This window comes from Alligator sinensis, unplaced genomic scaffold (genome assembly GCF_000455745.1).
Source record: "Alligator sinensis unplaced genomic scaffold, ASM45574v1 scaffold404_1, whole genome shotgun sequence".
NCBI classification, from domain to species: domain Eukaryota; kingdom Metazoa; phylum Chordata; order Crocodylia; family Alligatoridae; genus Alligator; species Alligator sinensis.
In genome coordinates, this window is record NW_005841839.1 from 3,680,745 (window position 1) to 3,700,209 (window position 19,465).

At 48.8% G+C, this 19,465-nt stretch overlaps 1 protein-coding gene across 1 annotated transcript; it reads left to right on the plus strand.

Annotated features, from left to right (window-relative positions):
• Positions 1-580: 580 nt before the first annotated feature.
• ROGDI (rogdi homolog) lies at positions 581-17,664 on the plus strand (the record flags this gene model as incomplete). Its single annotated transcript, XM_025203781.1, has 11 exons — positions 581-634; positions 2,909-2,980; positions 3,781-3,863; positions 6,094-6,148; positions 7,042-7,122; positions 9,497-9,592; positions 11,594-11,692; positions 12,272-12,385; positions 13,128-13,177; positions 14,163-14,289; positions 16,689-17,664. Coding segments are annotated over 11 exons (873 nt in total), but the record flags the coding sequence as incomplete, so codon positions are not given.
• Between the last annotated feature and the right edge of the window lie 1,801 nt (positions 17,665-19,465).

Below are 19,465 nucleotides of genomic sequence, written 5' to 3' on the forward strand. Positions count from 1 at the left end.
TCTGGAGGCACCAGTTTTTCCTGAATAAGACAAAAAGGAGCATAATGCTGTTAAGCTCCCAGAAGCAGCCAGTTGAATAGATGGAGAAACTTTGGAAGAAGTCAGGCTTTTTGGCTTTGTAGGGAGCGAGATGTGCTGTGAGGATGCTGCTGTGCTACTTGTCAGGAAACAGACATCCAAAAGCTACAAATAGTTTTCCATAAACTTGAAAAGATTTAGCACAATAGCATAATCAGCCCTAACACATGCACAAGCAGACACATGATTTCAAGCACTGACATCTCATCTTGTCCTCACTTTATGGAACAGAGTCACAGACATTCACACTAGTAACTGCATAGAAGGTGCATCCGTTCCAGAACAAATACCTGCGGAAGGTCCATCGAGTCTGTCAGAAATTCTAACGAGCATTGGATGTGGTAAAAAGGACAGTGAGGGAAGCTGGGATCTAGGTTGCGCTTTACGAATGCCACCAATGCTGCTTTATGAATGCAGCTTCCACAATAACTGGTGAAACGCTGTGGAGAACCATTCCATCCAGGAAGAGCACACGCCAACTGCTGAAACCTCCTTCGCCTGACGAAGGGTTTTTGAACCCGAAAGCTTGCTTAATAACTATTCTCCAACTATTCAGGTTGGTCTAATAAAAGATATCAAATTCACCCAAGGAACCTTGTCTACCCATTAATGGAATGTTTGAGAGCCTGAACAGCTCAGGATGAATGGCAGACATTTGTGGATGCCCTGGGCACCTGAAGCAGGAGGATCAGGAAAAGGAATCTGCATGTTGTGTATGGCAGGCTCATTTGACAGGCATGTCTGGCATAAGCCACTATTTAAAATTATTGGCATTCCTTTCAAGCAAGAGGGCTTTGCATAAAATCCACATCCTCCCCAACGTTTCTAGTGCACATGAGTACAAATCTAGTAGTGTGGCTACTGGGTTGGGATTTGGGATGTCAGGGTTCAATTCCAGGCTCAGCCACATGACTGAGGCAACTCAACTCACATGTTGCTTATATGATAAAACCCAATTTGTTGCATGTTATAGTTCTAGCCTGGAAAGCAGGGCTAGTTCTTTCCTACTCGCCACAGGAGCAAAAATACTCCTCTCAGCTCCTTGCATCCACCTCTCCCACCCTTTTAGTAATCTTATGACCAGAGTCTGTGTTTGTGGTTAATGCTGCCTTTGCAGCTTCATGATCAGTCACCAGTTATTATTACAGGCTTGCCCAGAGCGGAGGCCTGACTGAGGTCAACTGTGGAGCTGTGCCATCAGGCCTGAACTTGTTAGTTACTGCTGGATTTGTGCAAACAGCCCAAGCCACATCTGGCTTTGATTCAGGTTCATTTACTAATTAAGCTGCTGCTGTTTGGTAAACAACAAGCATAAGAACCATAGCAAACCAACCCCCGGCTTATTTCCAGCGGACCAGGATTCCAGTTTTAGGTGACTCTGATTGTTCATGTAAGGCAGTGAATCAAAACTTTGTTCATAGATTTCATAAACATTAGGGCTGGAAGGGACCTTGTAAGATCATTGGGTCCAGCCCCCTGCTAAAGGGCAGGAAGTCAGCTGGGGTCAGATGACCCCAGCAAGATAATCATCCAAAAGCTTCTTGAATGTGCCCAGAGCAGGTGCTTGCACCACTTCTGGGGGGGGGTCTATTCCAGATTCTGGAGACTCGGATGGTAAAGAAGTTTTCCCTTATGTCCAATCTAAAACGGTCTTCCAGCAGTTTGTGACAGTTAGACCTTGTCTTCCCTTGGGGTGCCCTGGTGAACAGATGTTCTCCCAGATCCTGATGTACATCCCTGATATACTTATAGACTGCTGCCAAGTCCCCTCAGCCTACACTTTTCCAAGCTAAAGAGTCCCATGTCTCTCAGCCTCTCCTCATAAGGCCTGCTGTCTTGACCTCTGATCATGTGCATGGCTCTCTTCTGGACTCTCTCATGCTTTTCCACATTCTTCCTAAGGTGTAGAGCCCAGAATTGGATGCAGTACTGTAGCTGTAGCCTCTCCAAGGCGAAATAAAGTGGGAGGATGACATCCTGGGTCTTGCTTTGAGATGCATCGGTAGATGCAAGCCAGGGTTGTATTTGCTTTGCCGGCTATGGCATCTCATTGGTGACTCACGTTAATCTTGTGGTCAATCTTGAAAGTCTCTTTCAGTCATGGTGCTAGTGAGTGTAGCGCTACCAGACCTATAGGTATGATGTGGGTTGTTTCTCCTGAGGTGGAGCACCTTGCATTTCTCTGTGCTGAAAGTCATCAGGTTTTGATACGCCTACTGCGAGCCTGTCCAACTTGGCCTGAATCCCCAGCCTATCCTCTAGTGTGACTGTGCTTCCCAGTAATTTGGAGTCATCTGCAAACTTAGCCAGCCTGCTTCTGACACCCGAGTCCAGGTCACTTATGAATATGTTAAAGAGTACTGGTCTGAGAACTGAATTCTGGGGGGCTGCACTGGTCACCATGCGCCACATTGACTCGGTTCTATCGACTATCACTCTCAGGGTCTGACCACAGAGCCAGTTCCCCAGCCATTGGACTGTAAGGTTGTCGAGGCCACAGTTCCTCAATTTTGTCATGAGGACATCATAGGGAAACTAAATCAAAGGCTTTTTTGAAATCCAAGTAAATGACATCAACCTCTCCTCCACTGCCCAGGTTTGTAACATTCAGCAGAGCTGAGGCAGGATATGCAGGAAATGGGCAAGGTAGAGGGGGAAGATACTTACTTTCTCTTCCTCCTGTGTCAGTGGGTTATGTGCTCACCTGCCTGCAATAATTCACGTGATTATACGGAGTGTTGCGCTAGTGAAAGAAGGCAAGACCAAGCAGCCTATGAAACCTTAGGAGGCTCACGCAGGTAATTCCTGTCTTGTCTGTCCATGGCTGTAGGAAGAAGAGTTTAAATGGCTTTTGCAAGAAGAAGTCCATGCTGTCCTGAAGCAGCTGCAGGATATTCTGAAGGTAACAAGCAGTTTCAGGCGCACACACAACTAATCTGCTCAGTCGCTGTCCTTTCTGTGTGGGCAGAGGATGCTGGGCTGGGAGGCTAACAGTGCCCAAAGCTGTTTCTGTTCTGGCCTGGAGGGCCCACCTCTAGAGATGAGGACAGTTCAATCCTAGTGCTACTTGTTGAGACAGGACCATCAAGAGGTACCTGCTGTCCCTTTTCAAGCCTTGACAACTGCTAAGAATCTGCTGCAGGCCTGGTTCCCAGGGACATGAGGGTCTCAAGCAAAGGTGGATTTCATATATCTATCTTCATTGTGTAAGCAGCAGCTGTGGCTAAAATGTCAGAGCTACTCTTCCTCCAATAAAGTATGGTAAGTGCCAGCTTTGTTGAGGATCTTTGAGTCCTTACGTGAGGGAGTGGGTCAGAAGGTTTTAAAAAGACCTGCCCACAGTACTGCATGGTACTCACTGCACAGTGCAGTAAGACACCAGGATAGGATTGTGCTTTCCTTAATGGAAGGTATATCATGTTCAAAGACTGATTGTTCACTTGTGCAGCATAGTTAGTCCACCAATTTCAGTAATAGTTGGGGAAGGGTCCTTTGTGTAGCATGTACCTGGAAGTGCACAAAGGATATACTGGAAAAAGCTCAAGAACGTTATTAGCACCACGTGCTTCACCCCTCCCTGCTCCTCCCCCACTCCAGTGCGTGTCCACATTTCCAACACCTTTGTTCTCAAGCCATAGAGAAAATGGAAGAAACTGGGGTTTTTAACTCTCCTAGTAACAACTCTTCTTTGCCGTTCTGCAGGAGGCTTCTCACAGGTTTGCCCTGTCTGTGGGTGGCTCAGAAGCAGCAGTCAAACAGGAGAACTTCATGCTGGGCTCCTCGAGGTAAGTGTGTGAGAGCTAGTATCCTGCCACAAGGACTTTCCTCTTGTCTCTAGCCAATCTTTCTGTGCTGGGGTGTGGGAGGAAGGAGGGATATGCTTGGCCCCCCTTACTACAAGTGAGCAGTGAGGTTGGAGAGAGTCCTAGGAACCTGGATCCTGCAGCCTGTGCTCCTTTCTGCATGCATGTCTTAGAATTCCTCTGTGTGGGGAGGGAAATGGTTGAGGATTGTGGCAACTCGCTCATTGTACACAGGACCTGCTGCTGTTATACCAACTTAACACCTGGGGATACCAGAAGACATCCAGTACTGAATGCATCAGGTGCTTGGCCTACAGAGTTGGAGGCTGGCATACCTTGGTACATGGTCTTGTGCTGTGACAGTCTGGGGATGAGCTGCATCTTTGCCTGGTGCAGGAATGTGGTTCAGGTCTCTGGCCTGGTGTGTTGCCATTTCTTCTGTGCTGCTGACTACCTTAATTTCACAGTTTATTTGAATAACTTGCATAATGCAGCCTCTTCCCTTCCCCATTTCCATCTGCTTTGTTAATGCAGAAATCTGATTAGGAGTCTCTTAGAAGAGCAGTAATTCAGGGCAAATATAAGATGCCCCTACCCAGGTACAAGTCCCACCTTGCCTGTTATTCCCACAGCTAAATGGCAGCTTTGGGTAACCCTGAAGCTGAATATCTGCTTCTGAGTAGGAGCTCCTAGATATTTAGCCTTGCTTTCATCACTGAAGTCTTTGTTGCTACAGATTCCCAGCCCTTTCAAAAGGCGCTCTTGCACTGGGGCAAGCCCAACTGTATACATCAGCTTTATATTCAAATAGGCGGTTCTCCAGCAGCCACCCCATCACTGTTTAATCACCTTTTAAGGACTGTACATTTGGCTTTCTCCTCTCTCTTGCCTTCTTTTTATCCCCAAATGTTGATTTGGGTTGCCTGCTAAAACAAAGACCTCTTCTGGGTTGCCTCTGCTTATATGCATTAGTAACATCCACATAGCTTGGAAGGGCTCTTTCAGTAATCCCAGATACTCATGACACATTATTTACAAATGTTACGCTGTGTAGATCAGGTCATAGTAATTTCTGAATGGGTTATGTTGCAGGCTTTACTTGTTCTGGGGCTTTCCCATTTCCTGTCTGAGTCTAAAACACCAGGTGGGTTTCCTAACCATTGCCTGACTTGTTACAGTATGTGTTCAGAAGAGTTCTCACCATGCTTGTACTACCAGCAGGGCAGTTCATGTCTTGCACTGACAGCTGGCTGTTTGTAGTTGGGAGACCTGAATCTAGTTCTTGGCTGTGTTGCTAACTTGCACTGTGGTATTGGGCAAGCCCTTTAACCTCTGCTGAAAAATAGGAATTTTAGCAGCTTGAGAGATGCAGTTATTGCCAAACTACATCTGCAATAGTTCCCATTTCTAAGCCTCTGCTGAAGCTCTGTTTCTGTGGTGTCACAGCAGAAAGAAAACCCCACTTTCAGTAGTGTTCTCAAACCATGGAGCAAGGGATATTGGCACCCAAGGAGGCAAACCTGAGCACACCCTCTCTTTTCCTCCAGATGTTCTTTTCTATCAACAGATGTAAAGGACTGTCTCTGGTTGAACTGCAGGAGGTTTGTCCTGGTGCAGAGACGGATTTCTGTAGGATGCCCAGAGGCTAGTAACATTGTTGAATCTACATTCAAGGAGACTGGATCAAAGAGCTGAGTCATCCAGTCCCAGATACTTCAGTCTCCTTTCATTGTTTCTTGTAGATCTGAAACAGTTGGTGTGTCCTTTGCAAGAGATTATCAGAGACCCAGTACTAACCTCCTATCTCTGGCACAGAACAAGGAACAAGCAAGTCTGTGTCAAGTTATAACCTGACCTGTCTCTTTCATCCATGCTAATGAGAGCCAGGACTCTGTTTAAACAGTAGACACAGCTTTGACTTGAAACGGGGAGGAAACTGGTATAGAACAGGACCCTAATGTTGCAGGTAGATCAGAAGGGTCCCTTAGGCAGCCTGCCTAGCTGCACAGAGGCTTGGAAATGGTGACTTAATAGGTGATGAGATGAGCATGGGAGAGCTCTGTGCCAAGCTGGGTGTGGGGAAGACTTCAATGCAGCTGAGTGCAGGGTTTGGGCATGAGAAGGGGCAAAGTCAGTCACCTGTTCTGGCTGGGGATGGGATGGCATTGGCTGCTTCTGTGACCTCTTCTGTCTGGGACTTTTGTCATTTCAGCACTGACCAGGTGAAAGGAGTGTTGACACTGCAGGGAGATGCCCTGTGTCAAGCGGTGAGTGCTTATTCATGTGGTAGCCCCAGGATGGGGCGAGGAGATGTAATTACCTTCCCTTTTTGCCCCTGCTGTGCCTTATCCCTCCAGACGTTGAGCTCTTGAGCTACCTGGTACAGTGGTGTTTGGTTACTGCCTGGTTTACAGCATCTAAATATTCCAGCCAGTGGAAACTTTCCAAAGCCAAAACTTGTTTTATCATGGTTTCAGTGCCAGTTGGTTGTTGTTAGGAACTGACTGAAGATGCTGCCAAGGCCACTCATCCCAGTAAAGGCAGTCCTGGAGCAACTGCCACACCCTGTGGATAAATAGTGCAGTGGGTTGAATTCTGCATATAGGAAACTAGTGTAGAGGAAGAGTCTGTCCTACCTGGTGTTGCCATTCTAGGGCTGGACTTCTCTCACGCTCTGCCATCTGCTGTCCTCTGTGTGCCCTTTCATTTGTGCTTAATCTTGTGGGGCAAAATTCTCACCTGGGCCAGTTAACTTTTTCTGAAGGACAAGTGACATATCATTGGATTAGGTAGTCAGGGACTTATCAGAGTCTTAGTGAACTCTGCTTAACTGGTCACTCTGCCTCCTGACTTCTCCTATAGCTATTGTCAGATTTCCTTGGGCACCTCCTAAAATGAACTGTCAGTCTCTTACTTGCATTCAGCAAGTGAGCTGTCATTTACTTTGCATTTACCTCCAGCTACTGAGGTTGTATCTCTGGGGCTGGCTTAGCTGACATTGCCCAGTATAGACCGTTGAGGGAGGGGAGAGTATTGTGATGGTCTCTGAGGTGGTGGGGGAGGAGTTGCCCCGTCGGGTTATGTAGGGGGATGTGAGCTGCAGGGTCTCCTGTTGTGTATTTTGTGGCTGGCTTTCATCTGTGTCTGTATCTTCTGTAAGGACATTAATATGAAAATGCCCAGAAATAACCAGCTCCTGCACTTCGCCTTCCGGGAGGACAAGCAGTGGAAGCTGCAGCAGGTACTGTCTTTGTAAGGTGTGTCCCCTTGGCATCCTGCACCTGCCACTCTCCTTCAGAGAGGAAAGGACTGGACTGTTTCTCACTGGTATTTTCCCAGACCCTAGTACAGAGCCCACACCCCAGTGCACAATATGATGTCAGCTAATTGGGATTATGGCTCTATAAGAGAAGAGGGGGAGAGGCTACTGGTTCCTGAGACATCTTCTTCTAAGAGTCCTGTGAAAGGAGAGGGTTGGCACAGTCATGCCATGCAGTAACTGATATTGTGAGTGTCTGCCAAAACTTAGCTGGCTGAACAGAGAACATCTCACCAGCTTCAAGGTGGTTCAGGGGTCCACTTCCATTCCCCTTGTCTTTTCATTGAGGCCATAGAGCAGTACCTCAGGCTCTTTAGAGGGTCACTGGATAAAACCAGGGAATACCATGGAATCCAAATGGTAATTGCTTTGTGATCTCTTCTGGTTGGCACTTCCATTGCCGTAATAGATTCAGCTGCAGGAAACCTGTCCCCTAGTCTAGCAGAAGTAAAGTTAACTACCCCCTTGCCTGAAGTCTCAAGATGGACTGGGACTGCCTTTCCATGCAGGCTCCTATGCTACACCTTGGCTGTCTCCATGTTAGCAGGGACTGTGGGCTTTGAGGGAGGTTTTGAGCTGCTTCAGCAGTCTGAGAGTCCTAGCTAATCAGGCTTCTGCAGAGCATTAACATGGTAAATTAAACCCTGTGCTGTGAACCACCAGAACTTGTCTTAGAGGTTGGCAACCAAACAAGGGAGCTTTTGTGAGCAGCAGTGCTGCCTGTTAGCAGGGACTCTCATGTTGCCCTGCTGATTTGTCTTCCATCCTTCCAACCAGCTCCTCCCTTTTGGTGTGGAAAGACTTTGCATCTTAGCATTAATCAGACCTGGAATGTGGGAATCTAGAGGCCTAGGACTAACTATGTTTAATGAGATTATGTGGAGACCCTTGTCCTGCTTCTTTTTTGAGCTCAAACAAGCCTTGCAGGGCAAAGCAGCAGGAGGCTCTTCCATCAAAGAGCAAAAATGCCAGCTTGGAAGAAGTCCTGTAAGCCTGGATAGAAAGAAAACGGAAGTAGGAGATGTGAGGGGAAGAAGGTGGAAGTATTTTCGTAAGGGAAGAGAGGCAGGGGTGAAGCCAGCCTGTGTTTTGGCAAGGATGGTCCTTGCTGGGCCTAGTGGATTAACCAGCTCCCACATAGGTTGTCTGGATCAGTTGTGGAGATGAGGAGCTGGAGGGGAGCATACTGTCATGCCACATCACCAGGGCTAGCAGGCCCTCTAAGCTGCCAGTTGCATGCTATGTCATAGTGGGTTTGCACTGGGTATTTGCTCACCCCTCAGGAGTAGGGGACTTTTGCAAGCTGATAGGAGGGAAACAACTGCCTATCGCACACAGGGTTTTCATGTAAACCTGTTTCTGGTTTGTGCCAGTGAGGTTTGATTCAGCCCTTTTAGAGGCTGGACTGAGATTAAGGGAGTAGGGAGAAGTAAGAGGAAGAAAGAGCTAAGCCGTAGACTCCCATGAGCGAAGCCTGGGGCTACGTGTGTATCTGTTTCCTATTCTGTTTGTAACTGGCACCTTGTGTTCTTATACTGCTGTTGGCATGTGCCTCCCCCCGCTGCCCCCCACCCCCAGTCGCCCTACTTTAACCTCTGCACAGTGAGTGCCTGTGGCTGCAGCCTGTCTTGGTGCAAAGGGGCTGTAGCCTGACATGCCGCATGTCTGTCCTGCCAAAAGCTGTGCAGGAAGCAAGCACAAAGGTGTACTCCCCGGAGCCCAAGTGCTACAGCAGCAGTTCCTCTCAACTGCTGGTAATTCTCAGCCCCAGTGAACTCACTTCAGAGGCTTTTAAATATTCCCAGAGGTCTGGGAGCAGAAAGCATTGATTTCTTTCTCTTACAGGCAATCAGATGTTGGATGGCGTTAGCTGTGGTAATGGTTCCTGAGAGTACAGGCGCCGCATCTAGCAATTGGGGCCGGATCTGACTATTGTACACAACTCAGCAGTGGGAATTCCTTGTGGAATAGCAACGTATTGCTTTTTTTTTCCCCCTGGCACTACTTGCTTGCAAGATCTGACTCCCCTACATCGCTGCTCTGCCAGTTGTAAAAGAGCAGGCCCCAGACTCCAGACCCTCAATATCTATAATCTCTGGTCCAAGAGACCAGTAGCTCTGCAGTCTGTATGCTGGTAGTAAGTGGCAGATACTTAGAGGAAAATGGCTTTTAACATGCAGTGTTCACATGATGTCCGATGAACCAATGGATCAGGTTGTGGAAAAGGGGGCAGTTGCTTTCCAACAGTACTCTAGAGAGAGCTATTGTAACACTGTTGCATCCTGTTCCTTCGCAGATTCAGGATGCAAGAAATCACGTGAACCAAGCAATTTACCTGCTCACAAACCGAGATGTCGACTACCAGTTCAAAACAGGCTCAGAAGTCCTCAAGGTGAACAGAATGCAATCTCGGGGAGATGCGGGGCAGGGGGAATGCTTTGTTCCTATGCTAAGCTGAAGCTTCAAGTATGTGGCTCCCCGACCTGAGGTGTGTGTCCTGATGTTGTGCTTCCATGGGATCTTGTATATGGCATGCATCTGGATGAGGCGGCCAGCACCAGTGTGACATGAGTGTGGGATGCTGGTTCCTACCCTGACAGGCTTTTGGGCCACAGCTTGTTCCACTAACAGTGGCGACGCATAGGGGGTGCATGTGTACTCCCTGAGAGTGCTGGTGCACCCCCTGGCTGGCTGCACTTGCCACTTAAGCGGTGGGCAGGGGGGGCAGGCGGGAGTGCTGGTGCTCCCCTGCAGGTGCCAGCCGATTTTTGCTACAGCTGCTCCTAGAAGTACTGCTTCTCCCACCCCCCTGGGGCAGCAAGATTGACCATGGGGGAACCTCCCCACCTCCGGTCAGCAGGATCAGCCGTGGGGGAAATGCCCACCCCACCCACCTCCTGGTTGGTGTGAATGGTCGCAGGGGTGGCATGTGCACCCCCAGACTAAGGTGGCACAAATCGCCTGTGTCCACTAGTTTATGCTGGGAAATAAACAGAGCCCTCTCCCTGCCAGTGTCACTCATGGGAACAGGTGGAATGAGGTTCTTTACAGACCAGAGCTGCCACCTGTTTAGAGGCCTGAAGCTCTAGCAGGCAAGTCAAGAGATGCTTTGCAGTAGATCCAGCACAGTTGGGTACAGAAGAGCTGCTTCCTGGTACAGAACCCAGCTCTCTGCTTGAATCCCTCTATACCCACAAGGACTTAGACTCATGGTTATAGCCTGTTACAGTCACAAGTGTGAGAAAGTAAAGTCTGGCTCTCACCTAGGCAAGGCCTATTACTCGGGAGATGATCACCAAATAAGACTTTGCTCTGGTCTAGGGAGAATATGAGTCATCATTACTCAGAGAGCCTTAGCTGGTGATCATCAGCTAGACACTGCCCCCTCCAGCTCCCCAGGAGATGCTCCCCATCTCTCTCTGGCTGAGATGTCCCTGCCAGGAGGAGGAGCCATCAGTGCAGTAGTCATGGGCAAGAGCTGGGCCGACTGAAGTCTGGTCACTTTATTCATGTGGGAGCAGTTGTGGCCATCCACATAACTGCTTCCCCAACTGCAGTGTTGTGCTTGCTGGATCAGGGCCCCTTAGAGCAGTTCAGCTGTGTGTTCTCGTATAGCCTCCAGAAGAGCTTGTGGTGTCTGTCTAGATGCTTTGGCATTGGCCCTTAACTTGTGTGTTCTCTGCCTGTTGTGCCTCCTGGAACTGGAGCTGGCTCAAGGCACAGTTGGGGGCTGAGGGAGCAGAGTGAATTGGCACATCTGAGAACAACCCCAGAGGCTGTTGGAGGATCTTCACCAGCAAAACTGTGGTCATATGATAGAAATCTCCTTCTTACAAAGCCCCTGAATCCCCAGTCCTCTTTCTGCGCAGTGTTTCTGTGCAGGTTCCCTCCCTATCTAACCTGTTGTTCTGCTTCAGCTCTTTTCTGCTCCTAACTCCATTGCCCAGCAGGGTACAGATGCAAAGAGTTTGCTGCAGGGGGTGGGGAGGGCAGGGATTGGGCTTCAAGCACCATGTGCTCTTTAGCAGGTTTTGCAGGGCAAAATGATGCTCACTGTAAGTGCTGGCATGGGGGAATGGCTGCATATCAGGGAGGGAGTCTGAATGTTGTTGAGTGGGGGTGCTGTGCTGTTGGTGGAAGGCAAACAGGGAGATGCATTTGGCTTTGGCAGAACATACCTCTAGTCACCTGCACTGGCCAGGTAGCATGTGAAATCTCTGCTGAAGAGGCCTTGGCTTGCTGATGGCCTGAGAGATTTACTTGCTTCTGTCCTGAATCTGTTTGATCCTCTGATGTAGTTTGCCACTGCCCAGAAGGGCTGTTGAGGTTTCCAGCCCATTGCCTAAAGCTGCATCAGGGCCTCCAGACAGACTGTGCATGTGTTTCTTCCCAGCTGATGGATGCGGTAATGTTACAGCTAACAAGAGCTCGGAATCGGCTCACCACTCCAGCCACCCTGACCCTACCGGAAATCGCCTCCAGCGGCCTTACGGTAGGTAACCTTGTGCTGCTCCTCCTGTGCATCCAGTAAGGAGGAACACCCAGCCCCTCCATGCCGGGGCTTTGGCTTGCTGTATTTGGTTGTACCCTTGTGATTCAGGGAAAAGATCTTCCTTTTTAACAGAGCATGGAAGAAGCTGTCAGTCTGCATTTCCTCACTGTTGGGAGTTGCAGACCTGGGCTTACAGAGCCTAGTGCTGAAGGGGAGGTTGTGATTTTTTTTTTCTAATTGGGCCTTTCTGGAGTAAACCCCATGGTGTCTTGAAGTCTAGCCCTGGTCTCCTCTGTATCATTACACACTCACTAGCATTGGAGCAAAGAACATCTAACCAGGTGCGGCAAGATAAGTGGCTACATTTCTGCACCCCTTCTCCAGGCTTATTGTTGTGCCGCTTTTGCCCTTAGTCAGAGCTGTTAACATCTCTCTCCCTGCACCTGGTGACTCCAGAATCACTTTGATGAAGGGGGTATCTCAGTTCTCTTATTTCCCTGTAGAATGTAATAGGATTGTCATGGCTTTGGATATGGGCACCTTTTGCTGATATGGGAACTGCTTCTGTTTTCTCCGCAGAAAATGTTCACTCCTGCTCTGCCCTCGGACATTCTTGTCAATTTCTACATTAACCTGAACAAGCTGTGTCTGACCGTCTACCAGCTCCACGCGCTGCAGCCCAACTCCACCAAGGCACGTTCTGGTAGCTCCTGTGTCTCCTTTCTGTACTTTCCCCACAGGAGGAGCCTGGGTGCACTATCCCTTTGATAGCTCAAACTTGGCTTTCAGCATGATGTGTCAGCAAAGCTGGAGCTGTTTGAATAGGGCCCAGAGGTAGCCAGTGCTGTTTTAACTTTTCTAGTAGTGTTAAAGAAAGACAGTGGAGTTAGTCTGCTTCTCTTTAACCTCCCCCTGCTCCCCAAGGAATTACAAATAGCAGCTTACATTATTCAAGCTGCAGGTGTTTATAAGATTGGATCTTCTTCTCCTGCTGATTCTTGTCTGCTGCTTGCCTTCTCAGCCTGGATAGTTTCATATACATGAGTCAGTCTCACATTGCTGATTGAGATCTGCTGGATGGGAATGTTCAGGATCTCAGTACTGCAATACTTTGACATGCAGACCTTGTATGAGAAGGGCTTTGTCTTGGCACTCACTCTCAGGCTCCAACTTCATGTAGTTGCCTTCTGCAAAGCCCAGGCTATGGGCCCAGCAGGTGTGTGTACTCCAAAGGGGCAGCAGGGACTCTTCAATGCTGCCTTGCAGTTACTGGGATTTGCCCATCTTCTGGGATGTCAGGCTGTTTCTCATTGTAATTAGCAGCAAGCGTGTATGGAGAGTCCCAGGTGCATTTGCCCTGTGCATCCTAACCAGTCACTTGCTATGTTATGTTAAATTTCACATGATCTAACATCCCCTTTGCATCTCTGTCCAGCATTTCAGACCTGCGGGAGGGTCCATTCTGCACAACCCTGGGGCCATGTTGTAAGTACCTCCTGCATCAGGGCTGTGTAACATGGGGCGGAAGACCTGTATAACTATGGACCCTTGGTGTTGATGCACAGCAAAATCCAAGCTCTGATATTAGTCTGGCTTATGAGCAGTTTTGAAGATGGCCCATGGAGAGTCTCTGCTCTTGGGGTGGTGGGGGAGGCTATAGTAAGCCAATGTGACTATACCTGCCACTGGTGCATGTAAGTGCTGGCAGCTGCTGAGCAAGAGAGCTCTTCTATGACTCACTCCCTGGCACAGAGTGGTGGCTGTTGAGAATAGAGTTCTAGCTCAGAGGAGGTGGGCAGAGACAGCAGATCAGTCAGCAAAGGAGAACACTAACTTACCATCAGCATTACCCACACTGTGGTTCTGTAGGAAGTGTTGCTCTCCTTGCATATGCCCTATTCATGCTTGAACCAGCTGGAGCTGGCCTGAGTCACTTTGCTATCAGCTGCAGGGTCTAACAGTTTTGCTTTCATTGGGAATTATGGTGGCTTCTTTCAGAAGAGGGGAGGGGAGGCATTGGGAGTATTCCAGGCTGCTGCCCAGCATCTGGGAGTCGTAGCATTGCCCCTAGAATTCCCCTATCACTTCAGCCAGGAGTGGGTACATCAAGCAGACATGTCAACCTGACTTTGTCAAAAGGCTCAGTTCAGCTCTGTCTGAGCACAAGTCAGTGGAGCTAAGTGTCCTCAGGATGAAGCTGGAGAAGGGAAGCCTAGATCTGCTTCCTGACACTCTCAGCCTCTTGCAATCTTGAGCATGAAAAGATGCCCCTAACTGATGGTGTAGTGTGAGACAGCAAAACCAAGACCCTCACCGCTCCCCCCCCCCCCCCCAACTGGCTGCACAGCTCTGGGCCCTGTCCCCTTTTCCCCTCAGTGCTGGGCAGATAAATGAGCTTGCGCTGGAGTCTGTCTATCCTGCCCCATACACTGGAGCCTGCCCTGTGAGAAACACTGTGTCCCCTTTGCAGTGAGTTTGGCAGCCAAAGATATGAAGTCAGCCATGTCCATAAAGTGGAGTGTGTGGTACCTTGGCTAAATGATGCCCTCGTCTTCTTCACTGTCTCACTGCAGCTCTGCCAGCAGCTGAAGGACAAGGTAGGAACTGTGTGGGGGAGGAAAGGGAAGAGGTTCTTTGAAAGAGCTTCAGGTCTGTCTCTGAGTCATAACCTAATGACTCTCCTTGAGAAAGAGTGGCTTAACCATAGATGTGTGCCCAGAGGTTAGTACAAAGTGTACTGTTTGGTTTGCTTTGGTTGCACATCTACAAGAGTGTTTAAGGAAGCCACTGGAAGTGGCTGCTCTAGACCCAGTGGGTAGTGAATGCTCTGCAGGAAAATTCAGAATAATTGAGGGAGCTTTAGGAGCATGAGCAGGCAAGGGGCAAGTTCTGTAGGTGGAGAACTGAGTCTCTTGGACTGATGGCCAGACAAAAAGGAGAGTGCAAAATGCTTTGAAATCTCATAGTTCAGGAATCATAAAGTCTCTGCCCTGCCCACAGTACCTGGGCTGTTCCTTGTTCTGTTGTTGGCGTGGCTGTGACTGAGGAAGTTGCTTTGTACTCCTTTGCCTCGTGTCCCCTATCTGTCAAAAGGGTTTTCTCCCTTGTAATGGGCTGTGGTATCTGAGGATGAGAAATGCAGTGTAACAGCTTGCTGATGGGGTATCTTCAGAGATTATAAGATGCCTGGGAGCCAGGACTCTAAAACACTGTGCACAATACTTGCACTATGTTCATGTGTGTGGCTTGGAAAAAAAACAAAACAAAACAAAAGCCATAACATAGTTTCATAGTTGGTAGGGTCGGAAGGGACCTGAGCAGATCATCAAGTCCAACCCCCTGCCATGGCAGGAAAAAGTACTGGGGGTCAAAGGATCCCAGCAACGTGTTCATCTAGCTTCCTCCTTAAAGACCCCCAGGGAGCACCACTTTGCTTGGAAGTTGGTTCTAGATCCTAGCCGCCCTGACAGTGAAGTAGCGCCTCCTGATGTCTAGTCTGAATCTACCCTCTGCCAGCTTGTGACCGTTATTTCTAGTCACTCCTGGTAGTGCTTGGGGGAACAGGGCCTCCCCCAATGCCTGCTGGTCCCCTCTGACTAGTTTGTAACAGGCCCCTAGATCCCCCTCAGCCTTCTCTTGTGGAAGCTGAACAGGTTCAGGTCCCTTATCCTCTCCTCGTAGGGCCTGCCCTGCTGCCCCCAATCATGCGGGTGGCCCTCCTCTGGACCCTCTCAATGCTGCCCACATCCCTCCTGACGTGCAGCGCCCATAACTGGATGCAATACTCCAACTGCGGCCTAACCAGTGCCACATAGAGGGGGAGGATCACCTCCTTGGACCTGCTTGAAATGCATCTGTGGATGCATGACAAGGTGCGGTTGGCCTTCCTGACCGCATCCCCACACTGTCGGCCCCTGTTCATTTTGGCATCAGTAATGATTCCAAGATCCTTTTCTGCCTCTGCACTGATGAGAAGGGAGTTCCCCAGCCTGTAGGTATGTTGCTGGGTCTTCCTCCCCAGGTGCAGCACCTTGCACTTGTCAGTGTTGAAACCCATCCTGTTCTCATCTGCCCACCCCAGCAACCTGTCTAGGTCCAATTGCAGCCTATTCCTCCCTTCTAGCGTGCCCACTTCTCCCCACATCTTAGTGTCATCTTACAGGCTGGGACATTGCAGCCACTTCTGAAGCTGGAAGCAAGAACTGCTTGTTGTTTTTCCAGGGCTGGCTAGAAATACCAGTGCTAAAAGAAGTGCTTGGTCCTGAGAATTCAGCCAGCTCTTTTGCCCCAGTCTGCCAGTATGCTTGGGGAGGTACAGAGGGTGCATTCCACCAGTGGAAATCTGAACTCGGCTTCACAGAGGGTTTGGTGTCCTGCTCCTTCCAGCTGGATGCAGCCATTGTTCTGAGGCTAAAAGGGAACAAGGGGCTCTGAGGGATTGGGAGGCTTCTGGGGAATAGAGTGCTTAGAGGCCTAAAACTTTACTGACACCAAGGGAGGCTGAGACCTGAATGAATCGTGGACTCCTTCATCTTCTGATTGCTCTTCCAACTTCTCTCTTGCCCTTAGAGCTGCCTTCACAGGTGGTCTGGTCTGTAAGGCCCTCAGGCTGAGGAAGCTGTTGGTTTGGTGGTAGCAAGAGCTTTAATGTGAGACTGAGCAGTTAGCCTAGAGCTAGGAGCTAGACTGTTCTCAGTGGTGACAGATGACAGAACAAGGCTCAATGGTCTCAAGTTGCAGCAAGGGAAGTTTAGGTTGGATATTGGGAAAAACTGTCTCATTAGAAGGGTGGTGAAACACTGGAATGGGTTACCTAGAGAGGCGCTGGAATCTCCATCCTTGGAGGTTTTTAAGGCCTGGCTCAACAAAGCCTTGGCTGGAATGATCTAGTTGAGGATGGGCCTGTTTGAGCAGGACGCTGGACTAGATGACTTCCTGAGGTCCCTTCCAACCCTTATTTTCTATGATTCTAATCACTCTATTTCTTGTTTTCCAGATCTCTGTGTTTTCTGGTTACTGGAACTACAGGCCGTACTAGTTTCTCCTGGCAAGTTTGCCCTAAACAGCCCAACCACTACACCTCTGTTCCTCTTAGGAAGAACCCCATGAGTAAGTAAGCCTGAGAGAGCATCATGGCCATGAGCCTCCACCCTGCCACAAAATGGGATCAGTGCTCTCCAGAGACACCAGCTTTAGGAGCCAGCTCAACCTTCAAACGCAGGGCTTCTCACGTTGTGGTGTTGAGCCAGGCCCTGAGCAGGAGTGTGATGTCCACCAACAGCTTCTTGCATCTGCGTTCACACATGGGACATTATTTATTTGTACTGTGCAAACCCTTGAGTACTTGTCTGGTCCAGGTATAAGGGGCTGAGCGGGGAGGGGGGTGGGGACAGGCAGGTGGGAGGGGGGGGAAGGACAGTGGAAAATAAAACTAGTCTGTTTGCACATACTGTAGAGATCACTGGACCATGAGCAGGGCTGAGGAGGGACAGAAATGGAGTAACCAACACTAATTGGGGCATGCTGGGTTCCTGGTCAGTGCAACATGTCATAGGTCAAGGTGTCATCTCCTTGGCTGTGACATTGCTTCTGAACACCCCAAGCCTCATTCCCTGCAGTCAAGGAACCTCCCCAGCATCTCTTCAGATGTTTCCTGAAGCATCTCCCTGGCACCAATGTGAGTACCTGTGCATTTCAGTCCCTTCCTGTCTGCCCCACACAGGCCAGCTGTTTCTTTGTGTTAGACCTCAGATCTGTCCCTGGCATGTGATATGGACCCTCCCTCTGCCCTCAGTGCTGGGGCTGCTGCTGTGCACTCTGCATCCTGCCACTGAGTGACCCAGGACATTAATTTGTGGCTCACATTCCGTGTGGTAGGATAATTGTTAGCTGCCTCATATATATTGATGCTATGGTATGTGAATTGTTCCTCTGCACAGTTGATATTTGTGAAATAAAGACCCTCAAACCAAGCTCTTGGCCTTGTGTCTGCTAACAGCATCAGTCACTGGGAATTATATTGTGTCCATGATCTGCTAAACCTGTCATCTGAGATGCCTCCCCACTTGACTGTCTGATGGATGGAGAGCCTGGATCACTGCTCCCAGGGGGGCTGCAATCTGAGTAAAGGGTAAATGGAAGGGTAACCCCAGAGGAAGAGCTGGTGAGAGGCACTGAGCAGAGTACAGGATAGAGGTGAGGACAGAATTGGAAGGTTTTTTTTTTGAAGGCCAGAATTGGGTAACCTGGACTACACTGGGACCCAGAACAATTGGAGTTGTAAAGTCTAAGAGCCCCTATACACATGCAGCGAGGCTGCTCCAACGTGCTGTAATTACAGTGCGTCAGAGCAGACTCCATTAATTGAGTCTGCTGGAGTATGGTAATTACTGTGCTCCAGACTCCAGTATCACTTGCATCAGTGTCCTCATGTTGAAAAATGATGGTGGGGACACTTTAACTAAAGCTCACTTTTCAGTGCGGGGATACTGATACACGTGATGCTTTGGGTGCTTTAATTACAGCGGCTCTTGGAGCTGCTCTAATTAAAACACCACCACCTCTCCCCCCACTCAGCCTCCCAGAGCATATCTATAAATGCCCTACGTGCTGAAAAAGTGTGTCCCCCACCTTGGATACAAGTTCATGCATGGTACAGTATGTTTGAACTCACTCAGCTTCCCTCCTGTTACCCAGATTACAGGTAACCTTGTGGGTAGGCTACTGATAAGAGGCAGAAACAGGTCTACAGTCCAACCTTTTATTTGCTTGTACCTTAAAACATGAAAACAAACATTTATCCCAAAGTCTATCTGGCTACCCATGACAACACATCACAATTCTTACCTATACTGGGTGGGGAGACTCCAGAGGTGGGAGGAGGGTAGTATGTGGATTGGCTGCAGGTCTTCTTGGATTTGCTGAGTTCTTCAAGTTTCCCTCCAGCCTGTGCTCAATATTTATAGATGGCTGCTTCTAATATTCTAATAAATGATCTCTGATTGGTTTTATTTAAATGTCTTTGTTTTACTGAAACTTGGAACTGGACTAAACCAGGTCACTTGTGGACTTGGAAGGTGTCCGTTAGGATTTATATCTTTGGGAAAGAAAGCAGGATGGTTTCTTATCTCCTTTCTTTCCCTTTTGTGGAATGTTGTAAAACACTGGTCTGTTTCTTCTTAATTTATGGGCTTCTCTGATGAGGCTGGTTTTGGGGGGGGTTTTTTTTGTTTTTAATGAATTATTTAAGTATCTTAACAAAAATATAGCTATTATAACCCTATGTATTGGATGTTATTTGCTACATCAATCACTACTATTACTATTTTAAGATAAAGCTATGATATAGTGTATATGGATTATTTAATGTATGGTCTTCCTTCATCTTCTTTCAGGCATTTTGCTTTGTTTAATTGTTTGATGGCTTCCTTTACTTGCTGACCAAGTTAGTTGTCACACTATGGTCACTCAGAAACAGTCTTTGGGGCCTTCTGCTTAGCAACACTTCTGCATCTTAGCCTAGGCCCCTTGAAAATGGCCAAGGCTGGCAGCAGTCCTCTGTGATCAGACAGGATTGAGGTGCTAGGGGCTGTGTGTAGTGGTGGGGCCTGGGCTGTTTCCAAGAGGTGGTGCACAGAAGGCCTTCTTCCTTCTTTCCCTGCACTGTTGCACTTGGCTCCTTTCCCAGGGGCAGGTTTGTGCTCTTTGTGTACTTGCCAATAAGTACCCTTCCCTGTGGCCCAGCAGTGGACTTTGACCCAGGCTTGGAGCATG